At 39.5% G+C, this 24,089-nt stretch overlaps 1 protein-coding gene across 1 annotated transcript in view; it reads right to left on the reverse strand.

Annotated features, from left to right (window-relative positions):
• Positions 1-24,089, reverse strand: part of plxna4 (plexin A4) — a 659,145-nt gene that overhangs the window by 286,058 nt on the left and 348,998 nt on the right. Inside the window, 1 exon segment of the mRNA XM_055154191.1 lies at positions 20,384-20,512. Coding sequence (XP_055010166.1) covers positions 20,384-20,512 — 129 coding nt within the window.

Below are 24,089 nucleotides of genomic sequence, written 5' to 3' on the forward strand. Positions count from 1 at the left end.
TGACCGCCCTGCAAATGATTTCTATGTTATGAGCGGGATTCGAACGTCATTTTCGTCATTTTACTCGACATGATCCTGGTCTTTTAACCCAGTGTTTCCCAAAGTTTTTTTTCTGGGGACCCATATTTTAAAAGTCACAAACCTTCGCGACCCAAGTCAGTAGACATTAGTTCGTAAATCACAAAATAAAGGTGGATTTGACCATTATTGGATATTTTATTGTTGACTGAGTGATCGTGTTTCTCTGAACAATTAGTATTACTCAAGTTTTTAACAACAACAGTAATAAAAGGATCCATAAGTCGCCTATTTGGGCATTAAATGTATTTCTTTTTCTTTTCAGCATTCAATTGGAACAAAATGGCCACTACAATAATAACAAAAATACTTGAAATGATACAAAACCTGTCTTAACATTTCAACATTTCTAGTGAGATAGGTGGGCCTGTCTGTGTTTTTGTAGCGTGTTCCAGTCCGTGGTGCAGGAGGAGAGCGCAGCAGCAGATCAGGCGTAGCGTTCAGTCTGTTTTTGTGCTTTGTTTTCATTTTGATGAGCATAGAAAATCCCAATTCACACATATATGTAGCAGTGAAAGGAATAAGCATAGAAATACTGGCCCTATTGAGGAGAGGATATTCTGATGAAATATTTATCCAGAATGACGATGAGGACATAATGTGATCTCTCTCGTGTCAGAACTGTATACTGCAGACCGACATGCAGATTGTGACAAGGCGAACCCAAAAAAAAAATCTCTTGTGACCCAGTCTTTGGGAAACAATGTTTTAAACAATGTAATTGAGAAAATGCAAAATAGAATTTAACGTATGTCTTGAAATACTTCATAATGTCAAGGTCATAATGTCATAATGTCTATGAAATACTTGAGGCAAAGCAGTTCCATCTCAGAGGAGACAATAAGTGGTAGATTACACCTATAAGTTAAATTTGTATTTTTAGTGTTAATCTGAGCAAAAATGTAACCTTCTAAAACAAAGATGTCAAACTCAAATTCACAGGGGGCCAAAATTAAAAACTGGAACGAAGTTGTGGGCCAAACTAAATACTTGTTGAAAAATGCCAACATCTGTGTGTTTTCTGCAAGATATGTAAAATTAAATATTTTCTTATTAAAAATAAATGTTTAATAATAGTTTTGCTTAAACACTGAATCCACAAAAAGCATAATATAAAATAATAACAAAATTTTAAATAAATAATGTCTCTATATTCTCTCTGTAGCCGGCGGGCAGCTCTAATACATATTTGATATGATCTCATGGGCCAAATATAATTATATCGCGGGCCAAATTTGGCCCCCGGGCCTGAGTTTGACATGCCTGTTCTAAAACATCTCATAGCCAATAACATGAACATTTCAACACTAAAAAGGAAACTAAACTTTGCTGGTTGTTACAATGAAATACTCCTATTTAGAGGGATGTTTTGAATAGGAAGTCAGTGAACCTGTTGATTAGTAAATGTATAAAAATATATAATTAATGTCTCTCTCTCTCTTTTTAATTTCATGATGATTATTTATGTTTTGATTTGTTTTTTATAGTGATTTGAATGCATTTCTTTTTCTGTAAAGCACTTTGAATTACTTTGTGTACAAACTGTGCTGTACAAATAAACTTCCCTTTCCTAAATTAAGTAAAATAATAATCTCTATATGTTTTGATTTAATCCTAAACACTCCCCAAACGCAACAACATGTCTTCTTTAAGCTGGATATTAGCGGGTGAAGCAAAGCGAGAAACCTTAACCTAATGAAGCAGGGCCAGATGTGCAGTCAGCGTCACGTCGCCGCGTCATCTCCATCCATCAGGACGAACCGGTATTATATCATAAACTCAGTTAACACAGCCCCGCTGGCTGTAAAGTGCCATATAGTCCCCCTCATTTCAAATACTCAGAGGTCAAATGAGAAAAGCATCTATTTCACTGTCACAACTGTCAAGGCGTGACAAATGACTGGACTACAATCAATCATCTTCACTTATCTTACCGCGGCAAGGAGCGGCGGGCCTCGCGTACGCGCCGAAAACACAGCGCTGCGGGCATTTTAGTAATAACGAAAGTCAGATAGACTAAATGAGCCATGGACCAGTGCAGTTTTGCGTTTCATTATGTTAAATACACCTTCACACCTGGATATTTTTTCATTTATTCGAGTCTCTAGGGCAGTAGTAATGTATCAATTGGCAAGCATAAAAAGTATGACTGTTATTACCTACGCTACAATTGGATTACGCTCTTACCCGCTCTGCTCGACTTGGTCTGTTTGCATAATTACTCACGAGGTAATCGGCGAATTTTGAAATGCAATGAGCCAAGAAGTGAATGTTGTTGTTGCTTTGGGGGGCTTTTTTTTTTTTTTTTTTTAACGAAGTTGTGTCCGAATGCAAGACAGAAGTGAACACATTTCTATCATCGTTATTAGAGACAGTGTAATTGTGTGTTAAAATGACCTTGACTTTTTTTACTCGTCAGAAAATATTTGTGTTTTTGTTTCATTTGTGAATTTTAATTTTGCTCATTTTTAGACAGTCTCCTTCTTCAGAGCTTCAAAATGTGTTCCTCTCTCAGATTTGTTAGGATCTGGAGCTATTGGCAATGGTAAAAACAAACTGCACTGGCTCATGAAATCTGCAGTACTGTCCTATAGTGACATGAGACATGAGGGACCAGGACTGAACCAGGACTAAACCAGGACTAAACCAGGATTAAAACATGACTAAAACATGACTAAACCAGGTCTAAACCAGAACTGAACCAGGACTGAGCGTCTGGACGGGCTCGGAGGTGCACCAGCGTAGACTGTCTGGTGACCGCAGGAAAAAGGATCGGCACAGAGGTCGATGGTGCTTTGTGGACACCCTGCTCCACGGGCTATCTCGCTTTCATGTCTAAGATTAGTCGTGTTTTAGTCCTGTTTTAGTCCTGGTTTAATCCTGTTTTAGTCCTGGTTTAGTGCTGGTTTAGTGCTGATTTAGTCCTGGTTTAATCCTGTTTTAGTCCTGGTTTAATCCTGTTTTAGTCCTGTTTTAGTCCTGGTTAACTTCTGGTTCACTCCTGGTTCACTCCTGGTTCAGTTGTGGTTTAGTCCTGGTTCAGTCCTGGGCACATGTTGTAGTCTATGATTTATGTTCTGTAGATTATGAACAGCATTAATGTTAATAACATAATTCCACATCATTTTGAGTAAAAAAAAAACACAAAAAACATCAAATATCACTATTTTTTACTGGGCTTGCGCTTTTATGTCTGTAGTGAAAGTGAGTTTAGTTTTTTTTTGTTTTTGTTTTTTAAAGGTAGGTAGATGGGAGGGATTCACCACATCGATGGCATCACAAATCACGTACGAATTTAAAAAATCCCCACTACACCACTGATTATACCTGTTCTGTAAATGGACATGTACTGATTATGTGTCCAATAATGGTGTCCAAAAATGACAACTTTCTTGTGAAGGGTCCGCCACCAGCTCGTCTTCATGTCCCACAGTATGGCATTAAACTGTCTACTTCCATAGAGTCAAGCCCATGGTTCCTTAAGGTGAAATTACAGGTCAAGGTGGGGAATGTGACCTCATTCAGTGTAGGAATGCAAGTTTTTGTAGTACTATTAAGCAGTAACTCTAATTGAATAAACACAACATAGATTAGTTTAATGCCATACTATGAAACTTTTCAGGGAAAGCAATAATATCTCAATGGAAACAACCCAAGCACCTAGAAGGTCTCATGATGTAGTTACAATAAGTTTCTGGTTATAGATCAGGGGTCCCCAACCTGTAGCTTTCCACCCCCTTCCAAGTAGCTCACCAAGGGTTTTCTGAATGATTCCTTCGTGCTAAATAACAAAAATTTGGTTAAGTACATGCCTATTACTATTGTACATGTATAATTTTGAACTTTGTGCACTAATAAATGGACAGTGGTTTATGTTTTGCAGGCATCTAACTGTACTCAAAGACTCGCTCTCTTTCTTATAATCATCTCAATTTCTTGCGGCCCCTAAATTTAGTAGCTCTCTGACCTTTTAGTTTTGTAAAAGTAGATCACAGAAGGAAAAAGATTGGAGACCCCTGTTATAGATTGTAGGAAGCTTGCCTTTCTACCATGATCCTGATGCACAAGATCTGTAGAAGGATCACTGGGTGTTGTTGTCGACTGCTGCTTTGTCTAAAATGTCATTACACATATATAACTTTATATTAGAGCAGACCTGGGCGTTGTTTATGTAGCGCTTTTCGCAGACATAAGTCACAAAGACGCTTTACAGATCATTATTCCGCATTCTTCATTCACTCCAGACCCGGTGATAGTAAACTCCTATTGTAGCCACAGCTGCCCTGGGGGAGACTGACAGAAGTGCGGCTGCCACGCCAATCAGCACCATTGGTCCCTCTGACCACCGCCATCACACAAACATACCACTTTCATACGAGACAATGTGGGTGAAGTGTCTTGCCTAAGGACACAATAACAGTTTTTGTTACTGGTGTCCCCCCTGTGGCACCTGATTTTCCCAGTGGTCTCCCATCCAAGTCCTGACCAGGCCAAGCCTTGCTTAGCTTCTGAGATCTGACAAGGTTTAGGGTTTGACAAACTGGTATGGGCACTGTACAGATCCCAGGCCACATACGGCACTTTGGTTTACTCTGACCTGCCCATTTAAGCTCATTTTGAATTACAAAATAAACATATTTTATCATTGTACCTCATGCGTGGACTAAAGTTAAAGCTGAACTACTTTTATTTTAGAGGTGTTTTTGTAAGGCAGTCTCACTTTTTCATTGCTTAGTCATAACATGAACTCCTCCCGGTCTTACCAGGTTTGTCGCCCGACCCCACACAGTATTTTTTGTTTTTCATGTGGCCTCATGGAAAAAAAAAATAACTGCCCACCCCTGCATTACAGTCACTTTATCCTTCACTGTATTTTACTTGCAGAGTTTTGTTAAATGTCTGTCTATTTTGTAACATGTATATATCCTGATTTTTGCCTATTTCTATTCCCTTGTTGTTCTTGAATTGTGTGCTTCCCCAGTGTGGGAAATAAAGCTTTTCTTGTCTTAAATGATGTTATATTTACTCACTGGTTACTGATGTTTTATTGCTTAAAAATCATACATTCTGTCTACGAATGGACTTGCCTCGTCACAGATCTCACTTGTAATTTGAGCTAGTTGTGCCACCTGCTCGTTCCCATGACGATAGACACGTTTGACTCCATACTGCGGCGCATTCCGGGAAACGCGTTAACATCTCCATGGAAACGAACAGGAGGTAGACTCAGCACCTGAAAAGTTACACAGCGCCTCTTTAACCTGCTTTATATCTATTCCCTTTAGGCAAGATAACTAAAAAAAAACTCTCTGTACAAATAAAATTCCGGCGTGACTTTTTACCCTTTTTACGAAACACTATGTGCAATGAGGACGAGACTGTACCGAGACTTCAAAATGAACACGGAGGAAGTATGAAAGCGAGAGGGAGCAGATAATACTTCAAAGCGGGCACACTCCGAACCGGCTCTGCCCCACTTGGTTGACATTTTCACAAGGATGTCAGACAGGGCCCTATCAGCTCCGTTCACCTGCCTTGTTAAAACTGTGGCAGCCCGGGAGCTAATCTGGGACACAACATAATATGCACATCTATAAACACCTTTACAGCCACCTACGGCACGCTAAAGAGGTGAAGACGCCGGCTACGAGGGATGTGCTACAAGTTTTCTCCGCGCGCTTGAAATGAAACGAGTATTAAAACATCTCTGAGGAGAGAGTTCCGCAAATTGGCAGGGATGGTAGAGCGGCCGAATTTGTTCTCGACTCTAGGGCTGGGTGTTGTTCGGAAGTCGCCGATACGCTGCATACCTCGATACGTAGGCCACGGTACGATGCATACCTCGATACATAGGCCACGGTATGATACACACCTCGATACATAGGCCACGATACAATGCATAACTAGATACAAAGGCCGCAATACTATACATACCTCGATACATAGGGCACGATACGCTACATACCTCAATACGTAGGCCACGATATGATACATACCTTGATACATAGGCCACGATACAATACATACCTCGATACATAGGCCACGATACGCTACATACCTCGATACATAGGCCACGATATGATACATACCTTGATACATAGGCCATGATACGATACATACCTCGATACATAGGCCACGATACGCTACATACCTCGATACATAGGCCACGATACGCTACATACCTCATACATAGGCAACGATACAATGCATAACTAGATACATAGGCCACGATACGCTACATACCTCGATACATAGGCCACGATACGATACATACCTCGATACATAGGCCACGATACGCATACATACCTCTACATACACGATACGCATAACTAGATACATAGGCCACGATACGCTACATACCTCGATACATAGGCCACGATACGATACATACCTCGATACATAGGCCACGATACGCTACATACCTCGATACATAGGCCACGATACGCTACATACCTCGATACATAGGCCACGATACGCTACATACCTCGATACATAGGCCACGATACACTACATACCTCGATACATAGGCACGATATACATACTCGATACATAGGCCACGATACGATACATAGGCCACGATACGCTACATACCTCGATACATAGGCCATGATACGATACATACCTCGATACATAGGCCACGATACGATACATACCTCGATACATAGGCCCGATACGATACATACGATACGATACATACTACTCGATACATAGGCCACGATACGCTACATACCTCGATACATAGGCCATGATACGATAAACACCTCGATATATAGGCCACGATACGATACATACCTCGATACATAGGCCACGATACGATACATACCTCGATACACAGGCCACGATACGATAAACACCTCGATATATAGGCCACGATACGATACATAGGCCACGATACGCTACATACCTCGATACATAGGCCACGATACGCTACATACCTCGATACATAGGCCACGATACATACATACCTCGATACATAGGCCACGATACGCTACATACCTCGATACATAGGCCACGATACGCCATACGATACGCTACATACCTCGATACATAGGCCACGATACATAGGCCACGATACATACCTCGATACATAGGCCACGATACGCTACATACCTCGATACATAGGCCACGATACGATACATACCTCGATACATAGGCCACGATATGATACATACCTTGATACACAGGCCACGATACACTACACACCTCGATATATAGGCCACGATATGATACATAGGCCACGATACACTACATACCTCGATACATAGGCCATGATACGCTACATACCTCGATACATAGGCCACGATATGATACATAGGCCACGATACGCTAAACACCTCGATACGTAGGCCACGATACAATAAATACCTTGATACATAGGTCCCAATGCAGTACATACCTCGATACATAGGCCACAATACACTACAAACCTCTATACATATGTACTGTATCATAGCCCATGTATTGATGAATGTATCGAATCGTGGCCTATGTATCGAGGTATGTATCGTATCATGGCCTATCTAGATACATAGGGCATCATATGCGACATACCTCGATACATAGGCCATGATACGATACATATCTTGATACAGTGAGCTTACGATTCGATACAATTCAAAACAATATATTTCAATTTGATTTGATACAGTTTGATAAAAAATAAAGGCAAATCGTGGCAAAGTTCATATGAAATACAAACATTTTAACCATCAAAACAGTGAAAATGTCAAAAGTGTTGCTTCCACTAAACAAGCAACAAAACTGTACCTCTCAAACTAAATAATTTAGTAAAATATACCAAAAAATACAGTTGGCGATATATCGATACAGCAGCCCACGATATCGATATTGTATAAGCACATTACACGACACGATATATCGATATTTGAATATTTTTGCACACCCCTCTACTCAAATATAATAACCGCCACCTGTTTTTTCCATGGCGATGTTATTGCTTTACCTGGAAGTTCCACAGCAGAGCATTAAACTTATTTATTTTGCATTTTATTATTTGATTTTAACATTTTATTGCTTACTTATGCCTTGAAAAACATGCATTCTTACTGCGAATAGGACCACCTCGCCACAGATCTGACACGTAACTCTGTCCGTGCGCATCGCCCGCTTGCCACTGCGTTGAAATAGATATGTTTAATGTCTTATTGTGGATTATTATTCTTACTTAAGTACAAATATTCACTACTTTACCCATACTTATGAAAAAAAAAAACACTCACTCGTACTGTACATTGATCTGCGTCTTCATGATGTACACTTTAACCTCCATGATGCTTGTTAGCTCCTTCTCTGCCTCCATGTTTTACACCGGCAGCACTGACGCTCCCATTGGCTACGCGGTAAAGTGGTGTAAAGTGTTTTGACAGCTACACCCGCTCTTATATTATTTATAATCGTCAGAGCAAATGCAGATCTGTAGATGTGAATTATTGAGGAATGTGCACTGTACTGGGAGGTTCAAAGTCAAATGCAGTTTTTTTGATATCCTAGAAGGAAACCAGAAGAGCTGTTTGCAGAGGTGGGTAGTGCTCTATATATATTCATTTTTTAAAGAAACTGAACTTCTTGGAGTAGTTTTCAGACACCATACTTTTACTCCTACTTCTGTAATGTTTAGTTCTCTCAGAATGCACTACTTTTATTGTATCATTCATTTGTTATGTCTTATTTAAATTATTGTGTTGGAAACTGCTATAAAACTCATTTACGGCCTTTAATTTCCCCGCCAAAAAAAGAGCCATTAGGATTCATCTGCTTAAAACTTCATGATCTGGTCAACTTTAAAACAGCTCAAATTATGTTCAAGGCTTCTATCAACGCGCTTCCAGCTATTTTAAAACAATTTATTTTCAGATCGAAATGCTCATCACACCTACGAACTTAGAGGTAATAAGAAATTTTATCAGCTTTAAAGTCGATGTGTATTTCAGTGCTTGGAGTTCAACTTTGGAACGGATTTTCAGAAGAACTAAGGCTACGTTCAGACTGCAGGTCTTAACGCTCAATTCTGATTTTTTGGTGAAATTCGATGTTTTTGCGAGGTCGTTCACATTTCCAATTAAACGTGACTTGTATGTGACTCCAGTGTGAACATTAAACGGCCTGAAAGTGTCCCATGCGTGCACTGGAGACACGATGACGTCAACCGCAGTGAGCGTGCTCTGTGTTTACGGAAGTTGTCCAAACATGGACGCGAGCATCGAGCACCTGGAGATTTTAAAGTTCCTCTCGTACCGGAGCCAGAACATGAACAACTTACTTGTTTTAAGGAGGAGATTGAGAAGGAGAAGGACGAGGTTTTTGGTCGTGGTGTTTTGTGGGGCAGCGGCAGCGACGTCCGTTGAAAGGAACGTGTGGATGTGGAGACGGAGCCAAGAGTGGTGAGTGGTGATGTGCTTCACTTCAGAGACACGGAGTTCATTAATAATTTTCGCCTACTTCAGCGCAGAATAGTGACGTTTGTGGCTTGTTGATAACGTGTAGGTGGATGAATGCACTTTGGCCGTTCACACTGAAGTCGCATGTCAAAAGATCAGATATGTATCGGTTTTAGGAGCACATATCCAAGTGTCCTGAGTCACATTTGAAAAAATCGTATCTGTGTCGTTCAGACTGTCATTAAAAGATCAGATACAGGAACATAGGGGCCAAAAAATTGGATTTGGTTCACTTCAGGCTGCAGTCTGAACGTAGCCTAAAAGTGTGTAGGAGCCTGGTACAGTTTTTAAAAAAAATATTTAAAAGAGAAACAATAAAAAAATACCTGGACGAGAGACAGAGATGCCCTGAGCACAGAGCTGAGGTCAGGGGGAGGGAGATGTAGGGTCAGAGAGTGTTGGGCCAGTTTGTGGATGAGCGTGTGAATTTTGATCAGTGTATCATTCATTCATTCATTTTTCAAAATAAAAGCATACGCATACGGCTGAACCAGGACTGATCCAGGTCCCGGACCAGACCGGGACCAGACCGAGACTAAGACCGGGACCAGACCGGGACCAGAGCGGACTCCGAGCCTCCACATGGTCCGAGCCTCAGCAAATACAAGGACTGGATGGAATATTTTAAAAAGTGTCTCCACACGTCTCCAACACTCTGGATCACTAGGAAATGAGGTCCTATGTCCAAAATGCCGAACTGTCCCTTTAAATAGAAGTTAAAAAAAAAAAAAAAATAGTACTCCCAAGCATAACTCTGGTCTTTTGAATGAGTTAAATATGATTCACTACCAGTGTTGGGGAGTAACAGATTACATGTACCGGAGTTACATAATCAGAGTACAAATTATGAGTAACTGTATTCAGTTACAGTTACTGTTTCAGTGAGTGGTAATTGGATTACAGTTACTTTGTTGAAATAAATGGATTACACAGCAGGATTTTCCTGTTTTCACATTTTGGGCTATATCCCCCTTTTTTTTTTTTTTTTTCCGTAATTCCACTCATTGCCAGACACTAAACCAGGACTAAACCAGGACTAAACCAGGTCTAAACCAGGACTAAACCAGGACTAAACCAGGACTAAACCAGGACTAAACCAGGACTAAACCAGGTCCAAACCAGGTCTAATCCAGGACTAAACCAGGACTAAACCGAGACTAAACCAGGTCTAAAACAGGATTTAACAGGACTAAACCATGCTGCGTGGACGTGTCTCATCTTCTATCAATAATATTTTTAATTTGGTTCAGTAAAGTCTGGGCTTTTAATTTTCTTTTATCAGACAAAACTTCTTATGTGAAGATTTCCTCGTCTTTGCTTCTCTACAGCAAATCAAGTAATCCAAAGTATTCAGATTACATTACTCACTTTAAGTAATTTAATGGATTCCGTTACAAACTACATTTTGGGATATGTAATCTGTAATCTGTAGGGGAATACATTTTAAAAGTCACCTTCCCAACACTGTTCACTACTCATCACTAATACTACTTTTGAACTATATTGACAGTGTTGAAGTGAGACATATTGAATCAAACAGTCGCTGCTGGCTCTGTTGTTTTGTTACAGCTTCATTAGAGTAATTATTGCACCAGACGAGGGAATAATCAAGGGAGACACTTCAGCAATTATTTCAACCTATCTGCATCACTGCAATGAAGATCCAACAGTGTGGTTAATAACATAACGACAAATATCCCCGTACCTAGACTCAGAAAACAATGTAGGGATCTTCATATTTACTACTGAAGGTCGAAAATAGATTCTTATTCTCTGAGCAGGTATCGGTACTGAAGAAATGTGTTAAATAGGACAAATTTTAAACCATTACAGTAAGTGATAATGCATGAAATTTAATTTAATTGAATTCTCATATATTAATCTTTTTTTTGTTTTGTTTTTTCTACCAGGTTTATTTTAATGTGATTTTTTTTTTTTTTTTTTTTTTTTTATGTGATTATTTTAATGTGAAGAAAAAATGTAAAATGATGAAGACCTGAAAAAATGTGTTACATTTGACAAATTTGCCAAACCATGGATGCAAGTAATACTACATGAAATTCTGTTTAATTTAATGTTCATGTATTCATATTTATTTATTTATTTATGTATGCATGTATTTATCTATTTATTGATTTCTATTTTTATTATTTATGTATTTATTTTATGTATTTATTTATGCATTTATTTATGCATTTATTTATTATATTTTTTTCTACCAGGTTTATTTTAATGTGATTTTTATTTTATTTATTTTTTATTTTTTACTCAATATTTATTTCTTGTTTAAGGTGGGGTTCTAGGGAAAAAAAAAAAAAAGTAAAATGATGAAGACCTAAAGAAATGAGTTAAATAGGACAAATTTGCCAAGCCATGGAAGCAATTAATACTGCATGAAATTTAACTGAATTCTCATGTATTTATGTTTATTTATTTATATTTATTTATGTCTACTTATGTTCATTATTCATTCATTTATAATAATAATTATAATAATAACAATTACTAGTCATTATTATTATTATTACTATATATATATACTATATATATATATATATATATATATATATATATATATTATTTTTTTTTTATTATTATTTAATTTTTATTTTTTATCAATATTTATTTATTTTTGAAGGTGTAAAATGATGAAGACCTATATTCTTTTAAAGAATAATATAAACCTCATGATTCCATCTCCCACTGAATGCTGAATGCTGCAGTTGTGTCCTTGGGCAAGACACTTAACCCTCCTTTTATCTGCGTACCCTGGTGTATGACTGTGTGAGTGAACGTGCGAGCGGCTCCTTGATGTAAAGAGCTTTGAGAGCCTTGAACGTGAAAAAGCGCCGTATAAAAATGTGACAATATGATAATAACACATGGAGATGATAAAGGAGTCATGTCAAGAATCGAGCCAGTTACTCAAAAACGCAACATTTAGGCTGCGTTCAGACTGCAGCCTGAAGTGATCCAAATCTGATTTTTTTGGCCCCTATGTTCCTGTATCTGATCTTTTAATGACAGTCTGAATGGCACAGGTCCGATTTTTTCAAATGTGACCCAGTCCACTTGGATATGTGCTCCTGAAACCGATACATATCTGATCTTTTGACATGTGACTTCAGTCTGAACGGCCAAAGCGCATTCATCCACCTACACGTTATCAACAAGCCACAAACGTCACTATTCTGACTGAAGTAGGCGAAAATTGTTAATGAACTCCGTGTCACTGAAGAGAAGCACATCACCACTCACCACTCTTGGCTCCGTCTCCACATCCACACGTTCCTTTCAACGGACGTCGCTGCCGCTGCCCCACAAAACACCACGACCAAAAACCTCGTCCTTCTCCTTCTCAATCTCCTCCTTAAAACAAGTAAGTTGTTCATGTTCTGGCTCCGGTACGAGAGGAACTTTAAAATCTCCAGGTGCTCAATGCTCGCGTCCATGTTTGGACAACTTCCATAAACACAGAGACGCTCGCTGCGGTTGACGTCGTCGTGTCTCCAGTGCTCATGCGGGACACTTTTTAATGTTTAATGTTCACACTGGAGTCACATACAAGTCACATTTAATTGGAAATGTGAACGACCTCGCAAAAACATCAGATTTCACAAAAACATCGGAATTGAGCGTTAAGTCCTGCAGTCTGAACGTAGCCTTAGTTTGAAATTTTAGTACAAGATGGGGTCAAAACTCCACTGAGCCACAATACCGAAAGTGAAGAACGAAGAAACGACTTTACAAAGGATCGTTCAAATTATATCTGCACAGGATTTTAAAAACAGCGCAGACTTTTTTATTTCTGACAACCTGACATTTGCGTGCGAACCATCCAACCAACCACACAATACTAGAGACAATAAGATCTAACTGTTATTGTCATGAACTCAGATGTCACCACGTTTCCATAGTAACCGGAGCGCTTTTACTAGTAAAGTTACAGTTTAACGACCGAAGCTCATTAACTAGAGTCTCTATTTTTATCTGTTGGACGTGAGTTTGATGTGTGACCCGACCACTGACATCAGAGCACATCTGTGTGAGCCGCTAATAAGGAGCATTATATATGAGCATATGAGTGTGTGTGTGTTAGAGGGTGTGTGTGTGTGTGTGTGTGTGTGTGTGTGTGTGTGTGTGTGTGTGTGTGTGTGTTGTAGACAGACAGAGAAGGAAGAATCCAATTAGAGGAGAGCTAATCACTAATAATGAGCGGGTAAATGACACATTAGTCTGTGGTTGTAAAAGAATAGGAATTTTTTGTGAAATTTATGTGAGAGGGTTTGGACCTGGTTTGGACCTGGTTTGGACCTGGTTTGGACCTGGTTTGGACCTGGTTTGGACCTGGTTTGGACCTGGTTTTGGTTTAGATCTGCTGTAGACCTGGTTTAGACCTGTTATGTTTCAGTGCATTGTAATATAAAACTGTTATTGGATCAAAATTGCAATACTTGTTGTAATATTACTTGGTTGGTACAAGTTGTTAAGTCCTGGTTTAGTCCTAGTTTAGCCCTGGTTTAGTCTTGGTTTAGTCTTGGTTTAGTCCTAGTTTAACCCTGGTTTATTCTTGGTTTAGTCCTGGTTTAGTCCTAGTTTAGCCCTGGTTTAGTCCTGGTTTAGTCCTAGTTTAGCCCTGGTTTAGTCCTGGTTTGGTTTAGTCCTAGTTTAGCCCTGGTTTAGTAGCTGGTTTAGTCCTAGTTTAGCCCTGGTTTAGCAGTCCTGGTTAAGTCCCTGGTTTAGTCCTGTTTTAGTCCTGGTTTAGTCCTGGTTTAGACCTGGTTTGGACCTGGTTTAGACCTGATTTAGTCCTGGTTTAGTCCTGGTGTAGTCCTGGTTTAGACCTGATTTAGTCCTGGTTTAGTCCTGGTGTAGTCCTGGTTTAGACCTGATTTAGTCCTGGTTTAGTCCTGGTGTAGTTCTGGTTTAGACCTGTTACGTGTCAATGCATTATAATATAAAGTAAATATTACTTGGTTGGTCGAAATAGTTAAGTCCTGGTTTAGTCCTGGTTTAGACCTGTTGTAGTCCTGGTTTAGCCCTGATTTAGCCCTGGTTTAGTCCTGGTTTAGTCCTGGTTTATCGGACTTCTTTAGCGTGTCTGATCGGAAACAAGTGAAATGAAAATCAGGACGACGGACCAAGGACTAATCTTTATTTCATTTGCAAATCCCATTACGAACGGAATGGATTTTAGACGCCCCAAATCTATAATCGTGTCTGAAAAAGAACAATAGACAACAAGGGCACGAGAAAATGAAGGCTAACGCTGGTGTCAGTAAATTGAAAGCATAATTAAACGCGCATATGGTCCGAAATTTTCAATGTGTGAGTTTTTGGCAGCGTTTTGTGATGTCTGCATCTGTTGGATTGTATGGGAAATCCCAGCTGTTCCCACACGGTCTGAGGAGGTCACTCAAAAAAACACTAACAGAATAATTACAAATGTGTTTCAAGAGCGTCTGGAAACTCGCCGGATGATTAATAACACACGCTAAAGGTTTAGACCTGGTTCAGACCTGGTTTAGACCTGGTTTAGACCTAGTTTAGACCTGGCTTAGACCTGCTGGCTTAGACTTGGTTCAGATCTTGTTTAGATCTGGTTCAGAGCTGGTTTAGATCTTGTTTAGACCTAATGTAGACATTTGTTTAAACCTGATTCAGACCTGGTTTAGACCTGATTTGGACCTAGTTTAGACCTGATTTGGATCTGCCTTAGACCTTGTTTTGACCTGGCTTAGACCTGGTTCAGAACTGGTTCAAAACTAGTTTAGACCTTGTTTAGACCTGGTTCAGACCTGGTTTAGACCTAGTTCAGACCTGATTCAGACTGGTTTAGACCTGGTTAGACCTTGTTTTGACCTGGCTTAGACCTGGTTCAGAACTGGTTCAAAACTAGTTTAGACCTTGTTTAGACCTGGTTCAGACCTGGCTTAGCCTTGGTTTGGACCTGGTTTAGACCTGGTTTAGACCTTGTTTAGACCTACTGTAGACCTGGTTTAGACCTTGTTTAGACCTGGTTCAAACCTGGTTTAGACCTGGTTCAGACTTGGTTTAGACCTGGTTTAGACCTTGTTTAGACCTACTGTAGACCTAGTTTAGACCTGGCTTAGACCCGGTTTAGAACTGGTTCAAACCTAGTTTAGACCTGGTTTAGACCTTGTTTAAACCCACAGTAGACCTATTTTAGACCTTGTTTAGACCTGGTTCAGACCTTGTTTAGACCAGGTTCAGACCTTGTTTAGACCTCGTTTAGACCTTGTTTAGACCTGGTTCAGACCTAGTTTAGACCCGGTTTAGACCTTGCTTCAGACCTGGTTTAGACCTGGTTTCAGACCTTGTTTAGACCTTGCTCAGACCTGGTTTAGACCTAGTTCAGACCTTGTTTAGACCTGGTTCAGACCTTGTTTAGACCCGTTTAGACCTAGTTCAGACCTGGTTAGACCTGTTAGACCTGTTTAGACCTAGTTCAGACCTGGTTTAGACCTAGTTCAGACCTTGTTTAGACCTGGTTCAGACCTTGTTTAGACCTAGTTCAGACCTTGTTTAGACCTGGTTCAGACCTTGTTTAGACCTGGTTCAGACCTGGTTCAGACCTTGCTCAGACCTGGTTTAGACCTAGTTCAGACCTTGTTTAGACCTCGTTTAGACCTGGTTCAGACCTTGCTCAGACCTGGTTTAGACCTAGTTCAGACCTTGTTTAGACCTGGTTCGGACCTAGTTTAGACCAGGTTCAGACCTTGTTTAGACCTCGTTTAGACCTAGTTCAGACCTTGTTTAGACCTGGTTCAGACCTGGTTTAGACCTAGTTCAGACCTTGTTTAGACCTGGTTCAGACCTAGTTTAGACCTTGTTTAGACCTGGTTCAGACCTGTTTCAGACCTGTTTTAAACCTGGTGCAGACCTCTTTCAGACCTTGCTCAGACCTAGTTTAGACCTGGTTCCGACCTAGTTCAGACCTGGTTTAGACCTGGTCTGGTGGATTATTTGGGGAAACCCCATGTTACTCCATACAGTTTGAGCAGGTCATTCAAAAAAATCCTAACAGAATCATTACAAGTGCATTTCAAGAGCTTTTGGAAACTCGCCGGCTAATTAATAATGGACGTTAATTGGTACGGAAAATAAAAGCGCCAACACCACAACTACAATCACAGAGTTAATGGCGAAACACAAAGGAATCCTACATAATGGGTAAAATGGAAATTAGCCATCCTTAATAATTCATTTGTTATTGGTATCTGGGCAGGCTGTAAGCACAGATAGAGGCACGAGAGTGGAGCAGCAAAAACAGCTTTGAATCCAGCTATTAACGACACTATTAACACGTTTGTGCGGAGAAGCTGTAATTGTTTTCTATGACAAAAACATCCCGCGTGACATTTGGAGTTGTTTCTATCCTTTCACTTTCTAGAAAAAAAAAAGAAAAGAAAAAAAAATCTGAAATTGTGTGAAATTATGTGCACAAATGTGGTAAAAATAGGCCTTAAGGTTAATTAGGTGAGTCAAAACAATATTTTAAATGTTTTCAGTAAATAAGAGAAACTTGGACTGTGTAACTTTTCCATCACCTGCTTGTCTCCATGGTGATAGATAAGAGGAATGCTTTACTGTGGAACCTCTCGGCAAAACAATGACATCTCCCTGGAGACAAGCAGGTGGTGTAAACTTAACCAGAAAGGTTCAGATCTGGCTTAGACCTGGTTTGGACTTGACTTACACCTGGTTCAGACCTGGTTTAGACCCCATTTAGACCTTGTTTAGACCTTCTTTAGACCTGGTTCAGACCTGGTTTAAACCCGGTTTAGACCTTAGTTTAGCCCTAGTTTAGACCTGCTGTAGATCTAGTTCAGACCTGGTTTAGACCTAGTTTAGACCTAGTTTAGCCCTAGTTTAGACCTGCTGTAGATCTAGTTCAGACCTGGTTTAGCCCTAGTTTAGACCTTGTGTAGTCCTTGTGTAGACCTGGTTCAGACCTGGTTTAAACCCGGTTTAGACCTTGTTTCACCCTAGTTTAGACCTTGTGTAGACCTGGTTTAGACCTAGTTTAGCTCTAGTTTAGACCTGCTGTAGATCTAGATCAGACCTGGTTTAGACCTAGTTTAGACCTAGTTTAGCCCTAGTTTAGACCTTGTGTAGACCTGGTTTAGACCCAGTGTAGACCTGGTTCAGACCTGGTTTAGACCTGGTTTAGACCTGGTTTAGACCTGGTTTAGACCAGGTTCAGACCTGGTTCAGACCTTGTTTAGACCTACTGTAGACCTAGTTTAGACCTTGTTTAGACCTAGTGTAGACCTGGTTCAGATCTGGTTCAGACCTAGTTTAGACCTGGTTTAGACCTGGTTCAGACCTACTGTAGACCTAGTTTAGACTTTGTTTAGACCTGGTTTAGATTTGGTTTAGATCTAGTGTAGACCTGGTTCAGATCTAGTTCAGACCTTGTTTAGACCCGAGTATCACCATGAGTATTTTTTGGTGTATTTCACTCAGTTATTTTGTAACAGCGCAACAGTTTTGATGATTAAAATGTTTGTTTCATATTCACTTTGCACGAGAAGTGGTTTAACAAAGACTTTTAGTGTCACAGCCATGATTTAACCTTTCATTTTTTATTGAACTGCATCGATTTGACTTTAAATATATTGTATCAAATCGAAAATGCACTGTATCAGCAACTTATTAATAATACTCAGCCATAATTAGCAGTAAACATGAGAATAAAAGCTAAAAAACTATGAAATAATTTAGTTGTGTGCACATTTGTACTGCTAACACTTCTTTCTGTTTATGAAGTAGTAGTCTATACATGGTGAGTCATACGCTATAGTGCTGTGTACATTTGTGTGAACCAGCCTGCGTGTCGGGGCCTTTCCTCTGTGCTATTTCAACAGGGCCCGGGTCCATTACCCAGAGTGCTCTGCTATTTCGCTCCACATTCCGTGTCATCAAAGGCACTAAGAGAGATGTGGCTATGTGCGAAACTATAGTGCACAATCACACACAAAAGGAGCCAGTCTGTCGGCGAGAGAGACCATATAATACAACGCATTTATTCAGTCCCGCAATCCCTATACTCTGGCTCTGTGTAATATAAAACAGCAAAACTACAGCGTACACAGCAATCAGTGTCTCTTCTCTGGTCTGGAGAGAATGAAATGCTCACGCTAAATAGCATGTTTTGACATAAGAAAATGACCATCTTGAACCGTCGGTAATAGAGCGTCGCCGATATACAGAAGACGTTGAGAGTAGGAGTGTGCAAAAATATCAAAATATCCATATATTGTATTGTTAATTGTTTAATCCTGAACTGCTCTATCGATATATCGCCCAGAGTATGTTTTGGTGTATTTTATGAAATTATTTTGTTACAGAGCTACAGTTTTGTTGACATATTTGACATTTTCATTGTTTTGATGATTAAAATGTTTGTGTTTCATATGAACTTTGCAAAAAAGTGGTTTAACAAAGATTTTTAGCATCACAGCCATGATTTAGAATTTATTTTTTTACTGAACTGTATCGAATTGATTTGAAATACACCGTATCGAATCGAAAGTGCACTGTATCGAGGTATGTATCGTATCGTGGCCTATGTATCGAGGTATGTATCGTATCGTGGCCTATGTATCGAGGTATGTATCGTATCGTGGCCTATGTATCGAGGTATGTATCGTATCGTGGCCTATGTATCGAGGTATATGTATCGTCGTATCGTATCGTATGGCCTATGTATCGAGGTATGTATCGTGACATGACCTATGTATCGAGGTATGTATCGTATTGTGGCCTATGTATCGAGTTATGTATCGTATTGTGGCCTGTGTATCAAGGCATGTATCGTATCGTGGCTTATGTATCGAGTTATGTATCGTATCATGGCCTATGTATCGATAAGTATGTATCGTATCGTGGCCTATGTATCGAGTATGTATCGTATCGTGGCCTATGTATCGAGGTATGTATCGTATCATGGCCTATGTATCGAGGTATGTATCGTATCGTGGCCTATGTATCGAGTTATGTATCGTATCGTGGCCTGTATGTATCGAGGTATGTATCGTATCGTGGCCTATGTATCGTATGTATCGTATCGTGGCCTATGTATCGTATGTATATATCGTCTATGTATCGTATGTATGTATGCCTATGTGTATCTATGTATCGAGGCATGTATCATATCGTGGCCATGTATCGTATCGTGGCCTATGTATCGTATCGTGGCCTATGTATCGAGGTGTGTATCGTATCGGCAACTTCTTAATAATACCCAGCCCTAATTGAGAGTGGTGGAAAATTGGGGTTGCTGTCGTAGCAATTAACAATTCAAAGTGAAATATTGTATCATGAATGGTGAGACGGAAACCCACAAATATCAACAACTAAATGTCTTATTTTGATATTAGTAAAAAACTCAGATACTACACTTAAAGGTGCACTGTGTAGCTTTTCTGGTGGAGCGTCCGTCAAATGCTTTTCTCCGTGGAGGTGTTATTGCTTCGTCTGGAATGTTTTAAAGTATGGTATTAAAGCTTTCTACCTTCATGGAGATCAAACCAGAAGTTACAGGTTAGATCTGTGAAGAGGCGACCTCACTCAAGCCCTAATGCCTCTTTTTGCGGGAGGAAGCGGGACAAAATAGAGCAGATGGGGGCAGGAGCAGGAAAGAAAATTACAATTCTTTGCGGGACTGAAAGCAGAGACCTCTACACACTATATAAAACATGGGAAACAATAAAGGTCTATCTTATCTTGTTGGTGAATGAAGACGTTACGTAACATCTTCAAACCTATAGACTTTTGTATGTCTGTGTTATGGAGTTAACAGGAGTTTCAGCGTCACATACCTGAGTTTCGGACATGACGTAGAGGTGGTGGTGGTCCGAGGAGAAGGCCATGTCCCTCAGGATGGGTCCACTGGTCACGGCCTGGACCGTTTCATACTGAAGAGCTCGGGAGGAGTCATCTACACGGATCTGGAAAACACAACGACACATTTTACATTAGAATCAAGAAGAGGAACTCACAACTCGACGCTTACATGGTTAATATTAGTGATATCTCTTTATTTACAATCAAATATTCATACACATTCGTTCACATTATGGCTAAGAATGTGGAAAAAATAAGTTAAATTCTGTGATACTGTATTGTTATCCCAAGAGGAAAAAAAGGACTCTTGTTTATGTAACGTAGTTGGTTATATTTACACATCACAATACTACTGTGATAATATTGTATATAGAACCTTGTATTGCGTCGAATGAGTGACCCTGCCCTAGTTATGGATCGCGTTTTCTTAGACCTTAAGGTGTTTTCTTAGACTATACAGACCACACACCATTGATCAATAAGCTGGAGGGCTAAGAAAAACACAGACAACCACAAATAACTCCTATTCATTCTTAACGTTTATTAACAAAAGTCTATTTAGATTCACCTATAGGTTGAGGGCCTGTTTACACGAGAACTCTTGTGGGTAAAAATGACAAAATATTTTATCGGAAGTGCCTTTCATTTAGACCACGGGTGTCAAACATACGGCCCGGGGGCCAGATCCGGCCCTCCAAGACCTTTAATCTGGCCCTCAGCTGATTTTCTACTAAAATATTTTAATTATATTTTCTATTAAAATATTGGTAATTTTCTGTGGTGTTTATCACAGCAGCGTCTCCAGCGTCTCTGTACGTGGCCCCTCCCACCAGAGCAGCACAAATGAAGACTTGTCTCTTTCCAAACGCTCTTAAAGGACGATCGTTTTGACTGTTGACCGTGACACCCTCATCAGAAAAATGTCCAAAATGAGAAAAGTGAAGCTGAGTGCAGGATTTTACAAGAAAAAAATACTTATTCCTATTTACATACAAGTTCATGTTAAAACATTGTGTTGAAATTGCATTTTTCTTAAAGTTTCAGGTTGTTCATAATGTTATAATATTTTGTAAAAGAAAGAGTTCATCAGTTAAAAAATATTTCTGTAATAGATTTGTGTTTCTCTGCACAAATATTTGAACTTATTGTTATTTTTGGGGTTTATATGACATGAGTTTTCTGATCCGGCCCCTTTGGGATCAAAGTAGGTTGGATACGCCCCCCGGACCAAAATGAGTTTGACACCCCTGATTTAGAGTCCACTAAACTCTGATAAACACTTACCAACAAATGTCACTCAAATCCAGCTGACATTCAAAGTGTTTATGAAAGAGGAGCCATTTTAGATTTTCCACATATCAGACGATTTTAAAATAAAGTGGCTGAATAGGCTGCGTTATAACAACATGGTAGAATCATAAGAATAATATTTTTTGAGTGGACTACTTTTTCACTCAATGGACATTCGGACACCGCAAAAAATGACATAGTACCGTAAGTAAAGAATAGTGTAGACTAGGGATGTAACAATAACCGAAATATCGTGATATCGTATCGTCAAAAGTCTCACAATATGTCAAATTACAAGTTCTTTTGGTTAAATGCATGGTTTTATAGCAGCAACAGCTTATGAACATCAGAAACTACATATCCCATGATTCATTTCAGCGCAGACAACATGAAGAAATATGTTTTTTTCTTGAATTCTAGGGATTATGACGGAAATAATCCACACCAAAACCTCGTCGAGCTATTTTAAAAGCAAAAAACTGGCCCATCTACATACCAATATCGTAATAAATATCGTACAGCGAGATGCATTTTGTGATAATATCGTGCCGTGAGATTTGGATATCGTTACGTCATATTAAAACTGAACTCACAAGCTTCATATTTGCAAAACAGAGGAGATTGTAAAGCTTTAACAGAGAGATGAAGGGTAAATTCGTAATCAAGCGTACTGTAAGCATCTTTTGGGACCCGTATGTCATTTTTACTACGATGCGTCGGCTGTGACTTCCTGTACAGTATTCAAAACCTGTGCCGCAGTATCACTATGTTCAGAGCCGATCACAGTAATTAGGATGATGTGAGAGAGGTGCTGCTGGAGCCTCCGAGAGAGTTTACTCAGCAGAAAGAGAAGTACACACACACAAACATACACACTACACACACACACACACACACCAATAACATAATCAACGTGTTTGAGGTTGTTGGAACATCTGTTTACTCCACATTCACCGACTCCATCACATAGACCTGCTGTTTCAACCCGCTCCCAGTCACACTATATTATGAACGATCGGCAGAATGGAGGTACTTAAAATATGTACTGCACTGTCAGACTTTGTTCCTGGTACACGCTAATACTGTGTTAAACTTGGGTGGGTGAAGAAATATAGGAGAGTGAGTGAAATTTGCTTCATGAATACCACCTTCTGTAGAGCCATACACGTAATTATATCAAAAAATAATATCCAAAAACATCTTGTTAGTCTCAAAGTTATTCCTGACAATATAATAATAATACAATTTATTTATATTGCACTTTACATTGCAAGGACATTTAAAAGTGCTATTGCAGGCAAAAAAGTCAAAGTCAAAAACAATTACATCATTAGCAGTACAACATCAGCTATGTACCGTATTTTTCGGACTATAAGGCGCACTTAATTTTGCTCAAAAATCAACAGTGCGCCTTATAATCCAGTGCGCCTTACATACCAATTCTGGTTGTGTTTACTGACCTCGAACCGATTTTATGTGGTACACGGTGCTCAAAAATCTGTCAAAATGTTTTAGTACAACTTTGGTAAACTATAAAACCGCACCACTTGATGGATTGTCGGAGCATTACGGCTACTGTAGTCAGGAGCCTCACAGAGTAAAGGGCGAAGTATAGGTCTGTGTCGACTCAACGCACACTGCCACTGTCGCCATGTCGTAAAAAGAACACATATTTCATTGAGTCATGTCCTTTAGTCCGACAGAAGCTGAACCGCATCAGCGCACAAAGAGCGAGCTGTTTTTTTAGCACTTAAAGTTCATGCAAATTAGTCATGTGGTTTTAAGTTTAATTTCTGTAAAACGTAAACAAATGTTTGCAAAGCTGCATTAAACACATTATTACTCAATATAATGTATATTTGAGTCGTCCTCGTAGGAAATAAAAAAACAAACTTAAATTATCCACCCACATTCACATTATAATACACATTCACCAAGACAGGGAGGAAACGCACGGCGATTTACGCCAGGATCTGCCGATGGATCGTGGACGCCTGGACTAAGGATCAGTCTCAAGTGTCGTCCGTTTGTTTTGTTTAATGCGTCTTATAATCCGTTACACATTATGTATGAAAATAGACAAGAGAATTCAACATTATTAATACTGCGTCTTGTAATCTAGAATCCATTGTGCCTTATCGTCAAAAAAATACGTTAACTTGTTCTAACAACTGCACTGCAAATTGCTTTAATCTTACATGTTAAACAATTATGCATAAAACAATACATGTATCATGACAATATATGTGCAGTATATGGTGATATTGCAGTGTAAATGAACTATTCGCTTAAGTTTCTGCACTCAATGTTTAGTTTTTATACAGTTCATTTGTTTATGTATCCCCAGATCTGTTGCTGGCAAATCCCTCTAATGTCACAGCTGCCCTGGGA

Source organism: Boleophthalmus pectinirostris, unplaced genomic scaffold (assembly GCF_026225935.1).
Source record: "Boleophthalmus pectinirostris isolate CB_2022bp ecotype Guang Dong unplaced genomic scaffold, ASM2622593v1 HiC_scaffold_18, whole genome shotgun sequence".
Lineage (NCBI taxonomy): Eukaryota > Metazoa > Chordata > Actinopteri > Gobiiformes > Gobiidae > Boleophthalmus > Boleophthalmus pectinirostris.